At 45.6% G+C, this 14,080-nt stretch overlaps 1 protein-coding gene across 1 annotated transcript in view; it reads left to right on the plus strand.

Moving 5' to 3' along the window:
• Positions 1–14,080, plus strand: part of LOC140467208 (DENN domain-containing protein 2C-like) — a 122,344-nt gene that overhangs the window by 57,670 nt on the left and 50,594 nt on the right. Inside the window, exons 2-3 of the mRNA XM_072563418.1 lie at positions 6,024–6,125; positions 8,159–9,238. Of these exons, the coding sequence (XP_072419519.1) occupies positions 6,058–6,125; positions 8,159–9,238 (1,148 nt within the window). The 5' untranslated portion in view covers positions 6,024–6,057. The remainder of the gene's footprint in view (positions 1–6,023; positions 6,126–8,158; positions 9,239–14,080) is intronic.

Here is a 14,080-nt window from a genome sequence, read left to right on the forward strand (position 1 = left end):
ACATTGTGTTCCACAAACATAAAAAGGAATGAATGTTCTGTGTTTTAAGAATACCACGGCCTTAATAATTGCTGCCAAAACACTGGGGAAGCAAAGGGGATTGCTCTTACTTAGGTACAAATATTTCAGGCAAGGGGCAAATGCTCGATTTGAAATGGGGAAGGTACTGGTGGCTTCCCAAACTAATGCATCAATTGGCCTGAGATTCCTCCTAATCGCTCCTTGGATAGCAAATAAATTCACCACTGCAGGTTTTTTACTTGCTGAAGCATGAAGACGAATTTCCACCAGCCAACCTCTCTGGCAGTGAAAATAAAATACTCTAGCTGTGAAGGGTCGTTGTTTCATGTTTAAATTGCTGTTGGTGATTTGTAAAACAAAAATCAAAAGCTTTGTCACATATCTCTTTCTCCCTTCATTTATTTAGTTCTACCATCTGTTTGACATAGAATCTACCTCCTCCGAGTTTTGCTTCCTTGTTTTCAACCTCATTGTGTACATTTCCAAATTGTTGAACCTGTTTAAGCAGATCTACAATTGTTTTTTATTTATTCATTCAGCAGACGTGTCAGCATTTCTAGCCGATTCCTGATTGTCCGAGTGAATGAGGTAATGAGCTGTCTTTATCCTCTGCCGTTCCAACAAACAATGCTGTGTAGAGAGCAACTGGCTGCACAGTATATCCTAGCAGTGATAGGGCTACAGTGAGTTTAACTGACCAGTATTCACCAACCCAACTGATGCAAAGTCAGGTCTCATAGTGTGTGAAAGCTGGGGAATATTCTGGAAGGTTCTGCCGTGGCTAGTTGCTGAATAAGGTTGAAATTTTCAGGGAGGTGAAAGATTTGCTGGGAGGTAAATTATCAAAACTTGGCTGAATGGTGATGGAAGGTTGTCCTGCTTCTGTTTATAAATGGTGCCCAGAGCGATAGGAGTTCTTGAACACCATTTATTGCTGTGTATATGTCATACAGCCTGGAAACAGACCCTTTCATTCAACCAGATATCCTAAATTAATCTAGACCCATTTACCAGCACTTAGCCCATATCCCTCTAAACCCTTCCTATTCGTCAACCCATCCAGATGCTTTTTAAATGCTGTAGTTGTACCACCCTCCACCACTTCTTCTGGCAACTCAATTCCACATACAGACAACCCTCTGTGTGAAAAAATTGCCCCTTAGTGTCCTTTTTAAATCATTCCCCTCTCATTTTAAACCTATGCCATCTAGTTTTGGACTCCCCTACCATGGGGAAAAGACTTTGGCTATTCACCCTATCCATGCCCCTCATGATTTTATATATGTATGTGTGTGTGTGTGTGTGTGTGTGTATGGATCTGCAATCCTGTTTGTATAGGTTTCTGTGTATACCAGTATCTGTGCATGCGTTCATTCAGAGCTAGACAGTACAAACAGAGGTAAACCAATGTTGTACTCCCAGCTTAAGAAAGTCAGTCCAGTTGTCACCAAGCTGAGAAGGGACAATGCAAGTTTACTTCGGCCATGTTTGTTTCCTGGTAGTGCTGACTGGGGCAAATAGTCTTCACTCACTGTGTTCAGGCCAGAGCAGCATGAACTCCATGTTCCAGGCTGTCTTGGGGGTTACTAAGGAATGTAGGATTCATCAAGGAGCCACATGGTTGGATTGATGCCTTGCCAGGTGGGTTTTGAAAAATTTCGCAGTGTAAAGACCCTTCCAGTGAAGCAAGTGAACCGCCCCCACCACCACTCAACGTCAATTCAAGGAGGAGAAAGTTAGAGACGTTTAGGGAGAGAATTGGGGCCTAGGCAGCTGAAGGTGTGGCTGTCAATACTGGGGGCGACTTAAAGCAGAAAATGGAAAAGAGCAGAGAGATGGGGAAGGTCAAAGGAAAGGCAAGGAAATGTGTGAAAGAGTTGGATCAGATCTTCCTGGCCCATGGGAGGTGAGGCACCGGCAATAATCCTGACTTGGAATTGCACCGCTGTTCCCTCACTGTTACTGGAAAGCTCCCCTGACTGACAACTCCACAGAGATACATGAATTGCAGTGAATCAAGTCAGTAGTTCAGATCCTCAGCGTTGAAGTCTACTCTGGAGGAGTACTTTGAAGGAGTGCAGCCCGGAGCATGGCACCAAAAGGACTGGGTGATTCCTGCATGTTCCCATCGTGTGAAAGAATTTAAAAAGCTGCCTGAGGATTGCAACAAAGTCGCTCAAATATGAGGATTGACTCTAGTGTAACAATGGCAGTTCAAAACCAGCTATTTTCCACTTGACAAAATGAGATGGTATTTCTTGACTGATGTCCATTTGGTGATGTAACTTGATAAAGAGGGAACTTGCATTGAATTTTCTTTTGATAACCTCAAGACATCCTGGTACTTTTAACCCAATAAAGTACTTTTTATTTCTAGTATCTCTTGGCATGCAGTGAACGATTGCAGCCGGTTTGTGCACAGCAAGGTTCCATGATTAGCAATTGCACAGTTGATTGGATGGTCCTCCGAATTAAGCTAAAAACCTAACAACTGAGCCAAGGTAACACACACGACACAGTGTAGTTACATAACTTGTAATGTAGGAAAATGTACCACAGCGCTTCACAGGAACATAATCAGAAAAATATTGCCATTTGTATTAAAAAGGGGATAGTAGCCTGGTTGAAGACCTGTGTTTGAAGGCATGATTTAAAAGGAACTGAAAGAGTTTGAAAAGTAACCAGTTCAGGGAATGTTAGGGTTTAGGTGGTTGCTAACAGTGAGGTGAGGGTGGAGTGGCTGTATAAGAAGATTACTGGGATCTAAGGGATTTGGGGCTGGAGGGCATTCCTAAGATTGGGAGGATCAAGAACCTGGAGGATTTGAAGAGGAAGATAGAATTGTTGGGCATTGGTGGATTAGGAGCCAAGTGTAGAGGAGTGTGCAAGGTGAGATAGGAGGTTTGTAAAATAAGAAAGGGGCAGCATAAATAATCTGCGTCGAATATATCCATTTTAAAAGGTGTGATGGGAAATCAAGATGGTGGCATTGCATTCCAAGAGGCAAATGTGGAGAAAGACAGAGGCTGGTGATTGTGAAGCTTCATGAAGCAGCTTGGTTAGGGTTGGGATTAAATTAAATTCTTAGATTAGATTCCCCACAGTGTGGAAACAGACCCCTTCGCCCAACAAGTCCACACTGACCCTCCAAACAGTAACCCACCAGACGTATTTCCCACTGACTAATGCACCTACAACTACGGGCAATTTAGAATGGCCAATTCACCTGACCAGCACATCTTTGTGACTGTGGGAGGAAACCGGAACACCCGGAGGAAACCCACGCAGACACGGGGAGAATGTGCAAACTCCACACAGACAGTCGCCCAAGGCTGGAATTGAACCTGAGTCCCTGGTGCTATGAGGCAGCAGTGCTAACCACTAAGCCACCATGCTGCCCCACAGGATTAGGGTTAGGGCGAGAGCAGCTACCTAATTTACTGACTTCCAGAGTGACACGGGCTCAGACAATGGTGCAAAGCACCAATGCAGATTGGCAACACCATGTGCATTCATCATCTCTACCACTGACTTGGTTACAGGGTTGCCTGTGATGCTGAAACATTTTCTAGCGATTGTCTCTCACAGCCCTCTCTCCAACTGCCCTACCTCATTCAGCAGTTTCTTTCTGACCTCCAAAATGCTTATTATTACTAAAGATGAGAATTCAAGGGGGGGGGGGGGGGGGGGGGGGGTACAAGGGAAAGGATAAGGCTTTGTACAGTACCTCTCTGATTTTGCATTTTTGTCCGTAACCATATTTTGTAAACTGTTATTTAATCTGTGGAGACTCCAGGACAAAGTAGTTAGGAACCGAACAGTCACTTGGATCCTGTAAATGTCCCATCAATGCAGCGAGACTGTCTCCAGCTTTAAGTTATTTCTTGTTTCAATTCATTTTCGAAAGTTGGCATCATTGCCAGAACCAACTCTTCCTTCAGGTACCCCTGTAAGTGGTTGGTTTGTATTTTAGAGAAAGTGAGGACTGCAGATGTTGGAGATCAGAGTCGAGAGTGTGGTGCTGGAAAAGCGCAGTAGGTCAGGCAGCATCCGAGGAGCAGGAGAGTCGATGTTTCGGGTCCTGATGAAGGGCTTATGCCCGAAATGTCGATTTCCCCCTGCTCCTCAGATGCTGCCTGACCCGCTGTGCTTTTCCAGCACCACACTCTCCACTCAGTTGGTTTTATTTGGGACTGTTAGTTGAAGGGTCCCAATGGAGCTGTTGGGGAGTGGGGACAGCAGGGGATAAACCAAGCCCCACCCTCCTGATTTGAATATTGCTGTTTCTCCTGTTGGAGTTTGTCATGCCAGCTGGAAGCTGGGAACACTGATCACCACAAACAGTCCATCTCCAGGTTTTCAAATGCAAACATCACTGCAGCTTGGAAGCCTCAAATATTGAGGACCACAAGACACCAGGAGCAGGAGGAGGCCATTCAGCTCACAGAGTCTGCTTTGTCATTCATTGAGATTGTGGCTGATCTGGTAATCCTCAACTTCCCTTTCCTGCATTTTCCCTTTTGATTCTCTTCCGGATTAAACATCTTCTCTCTCAGTCTTGAATGTACTTCATGATCCAGCCTCTGTGGGAAAGAATTCCACACATTCACGATCCTCTGAGCAAAGGTATTCCTCCTCCTCTGTGTTTTAACTGGGAGACCCATTGTTATTCTGAGAGTATGCCCTCTGGTCTTAGACATCCTCACAAGAGGAAACAACCTTTCCACATCCACCTGTCAAATCCCTAAGAAGCAAATATGTTTCAATAAGATTGCCTGTCATTCTTATAAATTCCAATGAGTTCCGCCCTCAACCAACTCAACCCTCCCTCGTAAGAGAGTCCCTTCATAGCTGATATTAGCCTTATGTATCTTCTCTAGACTGCCTCCAATGCCAATGCATCTTTCCTTAGCTATGGGACCCAATGCAGTTCACATTATCCCAGCTCCAGTCTGACTGGTGCCTTATATATAGTTTTAGTAAATCCTCCCTACCTTTCTACCCCTTCCCTTTGAAATGAAGGCCAACGTTTCATTTGCCTTCACCATTATCCACTGAACTTAGATGCTGCATTTTTTTGTGATTCATGGATGGGAACTCCCAAATCCCTCTGTTCTGCAGCTTTCTGCACTTAAATAATATTCAACTCCTCTATTCTTCCAACCAAAGTGCATTGCATTTTTCTACACTGTATTCCATCTGCCAGGTTTTTTGCCCATTCACTGACCTGTCTATATCCCCCGAAGGCTCTTTGTATCATCTTCACCATCACTTGCCTTCCCACCTATCTGAAAACTTGGCATTCACTTTCCTTATCCAAGTCATTAATGTGTCTTGTAAATAATTGTGGCCCAGTACTGATCCCTGGGCACATCACTAGTTACATGTCGCTAACTTGACAATGCCCCCCCCTTATCCCAGCTCTCCATCTTCTGCTAGTTAGCCAATCCTCAATCCATGCTAATATCCTACCTCCAACACCATGCACTCTTTTACCTTATTAAGGAGCCCAATGTGTACTACCCTGTCAAACACCTTCAGGAAATTAATCTGTTACATCCACTGCTTCCCTTTTATCTATCCTGCTTCCTCAAAGAATTTGAATGAACATCCTAGGTAGGATTTTCTCTTTGTGAGGCCATGCTGACTCTGCTTGATCAGTTTCCATTTCTAAATCAAATTAAAAGCTTGCTTCTTTAAATCCCAAAGACCCAAGAAAGCAGTTGTTGCCAGGTTGTGACCTGCACTGACCAGGATAACTCATAACCACAACCTGTCGATCCTGTCTACAACCACCTCCCCCCATGGGGGTTTCTGCTCAATAACCCCAGGAACAGGGACCCTCAGAGTTGCAGGTCTGCACTCTAGATTGGGCATCAGTATCTGAACCACTTCTGTCTGTCCCAGTTCACTGAAACAGCCTCAATCCTCTGACCCTGGGTTGCTGTTTGATTTAAAATCTCTTATGTTTAAGCTCCTCTGTGTCTCCTTTCATATTCTAGGTGTACATGACACTGTGTGCCAGGAGATGGAGTGATGAGTGATACCAGAGCTGGGGTTTCAGCAGCGTCTCACTCTCCCAGCAATCCCTCACCTTACAGAAGGTCAGTATAGGCAGCTCACTGAGCTTCGGTTTCAATGTTGCAGAGTTGGGTGTATCATCAAATTGCAAGATTCTGAACTATTTTCACCTCCAAGGTCTTTTTCCTCTCTCCTTCGTGTTTTTCTTTCACTTTTTCTCCCTCTTTTGCTTTCACTCTTCTCTTTCTCTCCCTTTTCCTCTTTTGTGCTCCATCCTGTATCTTCCTGTATTCCTCCAGTGTCTCAGTTGGTCTTACTCTCAAGGATGTTTCTCTCCTCTCCTCTCCTCTCCTCTATCTGTCCTCGATATGACTTTCTCCTATGAGTTTGTGTGTGTCCTTCCCTCACTCTTACTGTAATTTGTATGTGTTAGATTAGATTAGATTTCTTAGTGTGGAAACAGGCCCTTCGGCCCAACAAGTCCACATCGACCCGCCGAAGCGCAACCCACCCAGACCTGTTCCCCTACATTTACCCCTTCACCTAACACTATGGGCAATTTAGCATGGCCAATTCACCTACACTGCACATTTTTGGACTATGGGAGGAAACCGGAGCACCCGGAGGAAACCCACGCAGACACTGGGGGAATGTGCAAACTCCACACAGTCAGTCGTCGGAATTGAACCTGAGTCTCTGGTGCTGTGAGGCAGCAGTGCTAACCACTGAGCCACCGTGCTCCCTGTATGTGGGTGCCTCTTCCTCTGTCCATCTCTCTCACACTCTCAATCTCTCTCTCTCACTCAGTCTCGCTCATTTTCTCTTTCTCGCTCATTTTCTCTCTCTCTCTCTCTCTCTCTCTCTCTCTCTCTCTCTCTCTCTCTCTCTCTCTCTCTCTCTCTCTCTCTCTCTCTCACTACCTGCCTTCTCCCCGCCCCCCCCCCCGTCCCCCAACCAATCTGTCTACCTGTCTAATACTGTCTTTCCACCCTCTCTCTTCCCCACCCCTCTCTCACTTATCTGCTATCTTACTGTCTTTCTCTGTCACTCATTCTCCCCCTCTATCTCTCCCCTCTCACTCACCCTCTGTCTGGCTATCTATCCCCTCCTCTCTATCTCTAAGCTCTATCTGTTTGTCTTTCTCTCTCTCTGTCCACACACTCATACGCCCACCCCTCATATTATGGAGGAAGGTGCCCCTGCTGAGTCTGCCCAGAGCCTGAAATTGTAGAAAACATTCCCAGCTCTTCAGGCTTCACTCGCTGGAGGAGTAGGGGCACAGAGGGTCATCGCTCCCCTAGGAATCACATCACTGTGAGGCAACATTCCCAGAAAAGGATGAAGGAAAACTAAAGGAAAGGGAGGAAAGCTGCTTGACAATTGGAGCCATCTGCAGCAGGAGGAGGTGCTAATGTCTCACGGGGGCGGGGTTTGTAGCAAGTCCCCAGGACTGCTAATGGGGTACCCCAATTCGTGGTCTTTGGTCATGAGAACCAGATTTTCCAATGCCGTTCTCTCTTGACACCCAGAGCTCAGTGTGATGCTGCATGAATGCAGACTTGGTGAAGCTGTGTGTGTGTGTGTGTGTTACTTGTCCTGGTAGAGCTCACTAGTCTCTCTCTCTCTCTTCTCTTAGCATGTCTCCTCCTCTGGCTTACTGTCCATCTTTCTTTGACCCCCCCCTTAAAGGCACTTTCTCAGTTGTGGAAGTGCTGAATAGTGATTTAAATGTCTGAAATGCTTTAATCATAGAAAGTGTTCTTTCAGCCACCCACCTTCCCACATTCTTCAAAAACTTCCCATTTGATGAGCTGCCATAGGAATTTTATTTCTAAATCCCATCTTTTTTTTGTGATTTGCTTTGATATTTTCCCTTGATGCTGCATGATTGTGGAATGTTATGCATTGTGCAGAAGCACCATGCTGTCGTTTGGAATGACAGACTTGGATCCTGCTGACTGTCATGTGAATAACTATGGCTTGGCAACAACTCTACCCCTCTGCTGCCAAGCAGTAGTCCCTTTTGACACACACTTGCCAACTTTCTCCTCTCGCTGTCACGCCTACAGAGTGACTAATCAGATCTTAGTGCAGTCATATGTTTTTCTTTTGGCAGGGTCAGGAGAATTGTGAAGGAAATTGAAGACGCCCTTAGTCAGATCCCTCAGAGTTCTGCAAGCAAAGGACTCTGTGTGTACAAGTGGCCTCCAACCAGGAACTTGGGTGAGGTCCAATCAGCTGGAGCCTCGAGGGGAGGCCTACCACCGGCTGCAACAGTGGAGCACTCTTTCCGAGTCTCTCCAAGTAAAACGGGCCTGAATGATACACGGCTGCTTGGATACAAGGCTCCGGGGTGGGGGGTGTCTGCACCTCAAAATGGGTCCGGCGTAAAGAAACCGCTGCAGAAAATGCACTCGGTGGGTACTGTACCCAACCTCGGAGATCGAATCAGCTCCCGACACCACAACGTCAACATTAAACAAAAGATCTCGCAATGGGAGGGGAAATCAAATGTCAGCAAGGATAAAAGCACACCCCCAGAGTGCGGGTGCCTGTTCAATACAAAGGCTGAAGGCCCAGTAGGTGGCAACAAGCGAGGCCTAGACAAGGCTAAAAGCCTAGGCCTGGATTTCAGGGAAGGACAAAGTACAAATGATCAAAAGGTCAAACATGCAGATGAGAAAAACTGGGGCGAGCCAAACTCAAAGGGGACTGGTTCTGTAATACCTCAGGTAAAAAAGATGGAGGATTTGGTGCAGAATACTTCAGATACTGGCAAGTTACTACCTCCGGGGAATTTTTATACATCCAAGAATTTCTGGAAGAAGAAGATGGAAGATGTTCTACAAGATAAGAATGCATTAAGTGCTGCTGAGCTGAAAAGAAAACGCGAAAGTACCAGCTCAACGGAAAAGGAATTAGATTTGCAGAACTTTGAGAGCAGAGAGAGAACCATTCGGAGCCCAGACAATGTGTATACGGATGAGGAAACTGATGAATCACGTCAAATCAATCCGGTCCCTAAACCCCGCAGAACCTTTAAATATGCTGTAGATAAAAATTCCCGGGGCTCGTCCCCTCCAGCTAAACCAATGGCAATGAAAGGAAAGGTTTGCTCCCCACCCCCTCTGCCATCTCACCCGCCTCCTCCAGCTAAGATCATGGGCATGAAATCACAACCAATAAAGAGCAAAAGGTAAGCCCTCCGCCAATTCATTTTAGCGTCTGCTCCTTTGCACGATTCATTTGATTTTATTTATTTGTTCACGTGATCTGAAATGTAAATGGGAAGACCAGCATTTATATATTCAAGTTGCCCTTGAGAATTTGGTGATGGACTCACTGTTAGTATAAATCAGAATGGCCTGTAAAAGTCAGCCAGCATTTTGAACTGAGAAGTTGTTATCTGTATCACAATTCCGAATTGATTTAATGTCTACTGTTTAGCAATAGTAGGTACAGTATTTATAATGGAACACCAGCTTATAGCTGACATGTTGTTTGTTGTGATGTGTGTTACTAGTATGGGCACTGTACACACTTTAATTGTTCATTGCTATTGGTTTTAGTCAGTGTGTGTGTGTTTAATTTGTCTCATAATTATCGTTATCTTTAGGCAGTTCCTTGGCATTAGAAGGTAGCATCCTTCCTTGCACTCTCCAGGGTGATGGGTTGGGAGATGGCTGCAAGTGTGGTGTCCAGTCTGCAGTCTCTGCCATGTGTGGTTAGTGGGGCTGGAAGAGTTGGGTAGGTGAGGTGATTGGAGGTTTGTGTATCTCCCTAAGTTGTTTCAGACTTAAACTAGATGTTACTGAATTCCAACTTTTTAAACTCCTTTGTGGGACATGGGGCTGGGCCCAGCATTTATTACCCATCCCTAGTTGCCCTTGAGAAGGTGGTGGTGAGCTGCCTTCCTGAACCACTGCAATCCACCTGCTGTGGGTTGATCCATAAAGCCCTTAGGGAGGGAATTCAAGGATTTTGACCCAGCAAAAGTGAAGGAACAGCGATATATTTCCATGCCAGGATGGTGAGTGGCTTGGAGGAGAACTGGCAGATGGTGGTGTTCCCATGTTTCTGCTACCCTTGTTCTTCTGGATGGGGTTTGGAAGGTGCTGCCTAACATGAATTTCTGCAGTGCATCTTGTAGATAGTACACATTGTTACTACTGAGTGTTTGCTGGTAGAGGGAGTGGATGTTTGTAGATGTGGTGCCAATCAAACAGGCTGCTTTGTCCTGGATGGTGTCAAGCTTCGCGAGTGTTGTTGGAGCTGCGCCCAATCCAGGCAAGTGGGGGGTATTCCATCACACTCCTGACTGGTGCCTTGTAGATGATGCTTCATTTACCTCCATGTCTCAGCTACAGTGAGTGCATGCTTGCCTTCATCTTCTATCTCAGTGTCGCAATTTTAAAAGCTACCCAGTTTAAGCTGAATGCCTTGCGTTGACTTGATAATGCAGTCTGGTAAATACCTAGAAATCCCACACCAGGAAGAGGATAGTCCAGGATGATTTCTCTGAAGAGTGTGTGATAACTCAAAACTTATGTCTCACACCCCAGTTTGTGAATGAAATGAGAGGTTATTGAGCCTACAACTGCCCTGTGTCTGAATCTGCCTGATTTGGGGTGTTCCACCCTAGGTTTCGGGACGGCTGATGGATTGTCTGTTGTGAGGATACAGTTTTCTGAATTCTTGTCTTCAAAAGCCAGTTTGCTTCTTGGCTCATTTCTACAACCCATTCCAGTTTAAGTTGTTTCTAGCTGCTGTGCATTTGCCTTCCTTGGTCTTCACTCCTCGCTCCTTGCTCTCATTCCTCAATCCAAGTCCTCGTTGAGTCCTCGCTCTGTTGGTGAAAGGTCTTCTCTGCCTGATCTCCCCTGGGAGCTGAGTGATTTAGCATGGCTGTGAAACATCTTCTCCATTGCACAGTGCTCCAGCCTAACAAGGTCTAACAAGGCCTTGCATAGTGCAGAACTCGCCCAGTGTTGTACACAGGTCTGAGAGGTCGGATATGAACTCTCAACCTTCCCCATCAGAGATGGGAGTGTTCCCAACAGTTCAGCCTCTGGTTGATATTGAGTTGGTGTGCTGCAGTTGGAGGGGGAAGAGTTGGAGTGATATATAGAGGAGTCAGTGGGAGGGTGGAGGGCAGTAAGTCGGATTCGGGTCCCTGTTCAGTCAGTATCGTTAGCCTCACTGCATGGATCTTGGGTGAGGACAGGAGCAGGCTCCCTGACTCAGCACTCACGAACATGCTCTCACTGAGAAACAAGCCCTGCCTTCGGGCAGAACCCTGCCAAGCTCAAAATGAGCAGCATCCTGCATCGTGAGTCAGCAAGAGAGAAAACAAGACTCGCAGCAAATTGAAACAAGGGTGCTATTCTTTTCGCTGAGCGCTGTAGGCAGTCAGTGTGGGTAATGTTCGTTCTGTGTTCCTGACCTGGTGCTGCAAACTTAGCTGAATCAGCACTTGCCGCAACTTCTTCTGAAGTTTATCTTTTTTACGAGTTGGTCCGTGACGGGTCACGCCGAATACTCGTTGTGGGTGATTCTCACGCTCCACTCGCCATTCCAGGGGATTGATTATCTCCTCAGTGGGAGTATTTGTTAGACTGTCAGAGAGAAGGGAAACATTGAGTCAAATTGTGTGTTTTTGCCCAGCTCTGATCTTTTCAGCAAGCTTTTGCTATATCTGGTGAAGCATAAGGAAGTGAATAATTGTGGAAAACATGTAACAATGATCTCAGTGAAATAAAATGAAGGGATTTGCACAGACTGTCGGAGAATCCATTCTCTCAAACAACTTACTGGAATTCTTCTACCGATGGGAGAGAATTTCTTCCTGTTTAGTCACAGTGTCATATAGCATGGAAATAGACTCTTCAGTCCAACCTGTCCATGCCATCCATAATCCCAAACTCAACTAGTGTCACCTGCCTGCTCCTGGCCCAGGTCCCTCCAAACATTATTTATTTATGTATTTATCCAACTGTCTTTTAAATGTTGTAACTGTACCCACATCCACCACTTTCTCTAGAAGGTCATTGCACACACAATCCACTCTGTGTAAAAAACAAAACAAAAAATGCCCCTCATGTCTGTCTTAAATCTTCCTCTTCTCATCTTAAAAATAATCCTGGATGAGATTCCGGGAATGGTCAAGCCTGGGAATGAGATTTTTTTTTCTCTGCTGGTGGAACCATGCCCAATTATTGGGAAGTTGCATGAGTTTATCTGTTTGCCCCACGATTGCTTGTGGAGGTTTTGAGGAGTGGGATTGACTTGCTGCAGAGTTGCAGGCAGGGAGCTGGGCAAAAAGCAGGAGATTTCCTACTGGCCAGTGCACAAGATCACCATCGTCCTTGGGCAGCACAGTGGCTCAATGGTTAGCACTGCTGCCTCACAGCACCAGGGACCCGGGTTCAATTCCCACCTCGGGCAACCGTCTGTGTGGAGTTTGCACGTTCTCCCCGTGTCTACGTGGGTTTCCTCCGGGTGCTCCGGTTTCCTCCCACAGTCTAAAGATGTGCAGGTTAGGTGAATTGGCCATGCTAAATTGCCCATAGCGATAGGTGCATTAGTCAGGGGTAAATGTAGGGGAGTGGGTTGATCTTCGGAGGGTCAGTGTGCACTTGTTGGGCCGAAGGGCCTGTTTCCACACTGTAGGGAATCTAAGCTAATCTAATCCTTCAGGCCCAGTTATATTGGGTTCAAATGATCAGAAGCAGAGAGAGATAAATGATTCATATCTCCTCACACTTCAGATCTTGTTCATATTCAACAGCAAACCATGAAAGTACACAGTGAAATTAATTAGCTTCTGGTTATACCCACTTGTCAACCTGTTGAGGACCTTGAGTCTTGCTTAATAGTCAACTTGGAAGAGTATGTACCAAGTCCCATTGTCATTTTCAGTGTTGGTCCACTTTAATAGTGTAGATATGATGCACCCAGTTTGTGCACTTAGCAATGGGATTCTGCTTTACCATTGTTTCTCATCAGCTCTGACTTAGCCTCATGTTACCTGTTGCTTCCATTTTGGAAAGACCTCTCCCATTCTCTGACACGCTCCTGTGTGCAGTTTCTCTCCCTAAACCGCTTGTATCCTTCCTTTCATTGTCCCGCCCCTGAACCCTTACTCATGAGACTGAAGGAGGAGGGAGCATTGAGTGTGAGAGAGGGGACAGTGACAGACTGGATAGAGAGAGAATTGGAGAGCGGTAGAGGAATGTGACAAGTTGGGGGATGGTCGATGGAACAAGTTACGTTCTGTATCTTTTGAAGTTTTATTTATTTTTGAATATAGGAACCTAATAAAGTTCAGTACTTTTAATTACAGAATATTGTGTTTTGATTTTTTTTTCTGATAGGCAAAGTTTTGCTGAACCAAGCAACAGTTTTTACATTATTTGTACTGGAAATACCTGATTCATTTCGAGGTGCCTCATTTAAAGTTTCACTTTTTTAAGAACGCAGCGACAACATTCAGCAACAAATTACTGTGTCAGAAATAAAAACAGAGAATGCTGGAGAAACTCAGTAAGTCTGTCACTGCCTGTGGAGAGAGAGACAGTGTCAAGGTTTCAAGTCCAGTATAACATTTCTTTGAAACTACTGCCCCTAGATGTGCCTTCGACTGCCTCAAAGTGGAAGGGCCAGGTTAAGTGTGAAGGTTAGCTTTTCACTGCACAGTGAGGTAAGACGTTGTAAATCCCCACTCTCCCACAGTATAATGTGGCTCACTCTGAGCAATCCTCTTAATTTTTCAGTGACACACTGCTTTGCCTCTTTTCTCTCCCTATCCCACATCTATCATCACCCTTTCAGGGTCTCCCTCTGCTGTTGCTCACTTATTCGTGTCTGTGTGTCTCAAAGTTTGAGTTATGGAGTGTGAAAAAGTACACAATGGAAAAAGATTTGAGATCCAGTGCTCGGGATCTAAGATCAGTGTGGGGTCAGCATGAAGGCCAGTGATGTCACTGTCTGAATGTGACTCCAGATTGAGGTTACTTCCCCTAAGGAAGGTGCTGGGGCT

The sequence above is a fragment of the Chiloscyllium punctatum genome, chromosome 45 (assembly GCF_047496795.1).
Source record: "Chiloscyllium punctatum isolate Juve2018m chromosome 45, sChiPun1.3, whole genome shotgun sequence".
In the NCBI taxonomy this organism is placed as follows: Eukaryota; Metazoa; Chordata; class Chondrichthyes; order Orectolobiformes; family Hemiscylliidae; genus Chiloscyllium; species Chiloscyllium punctatum.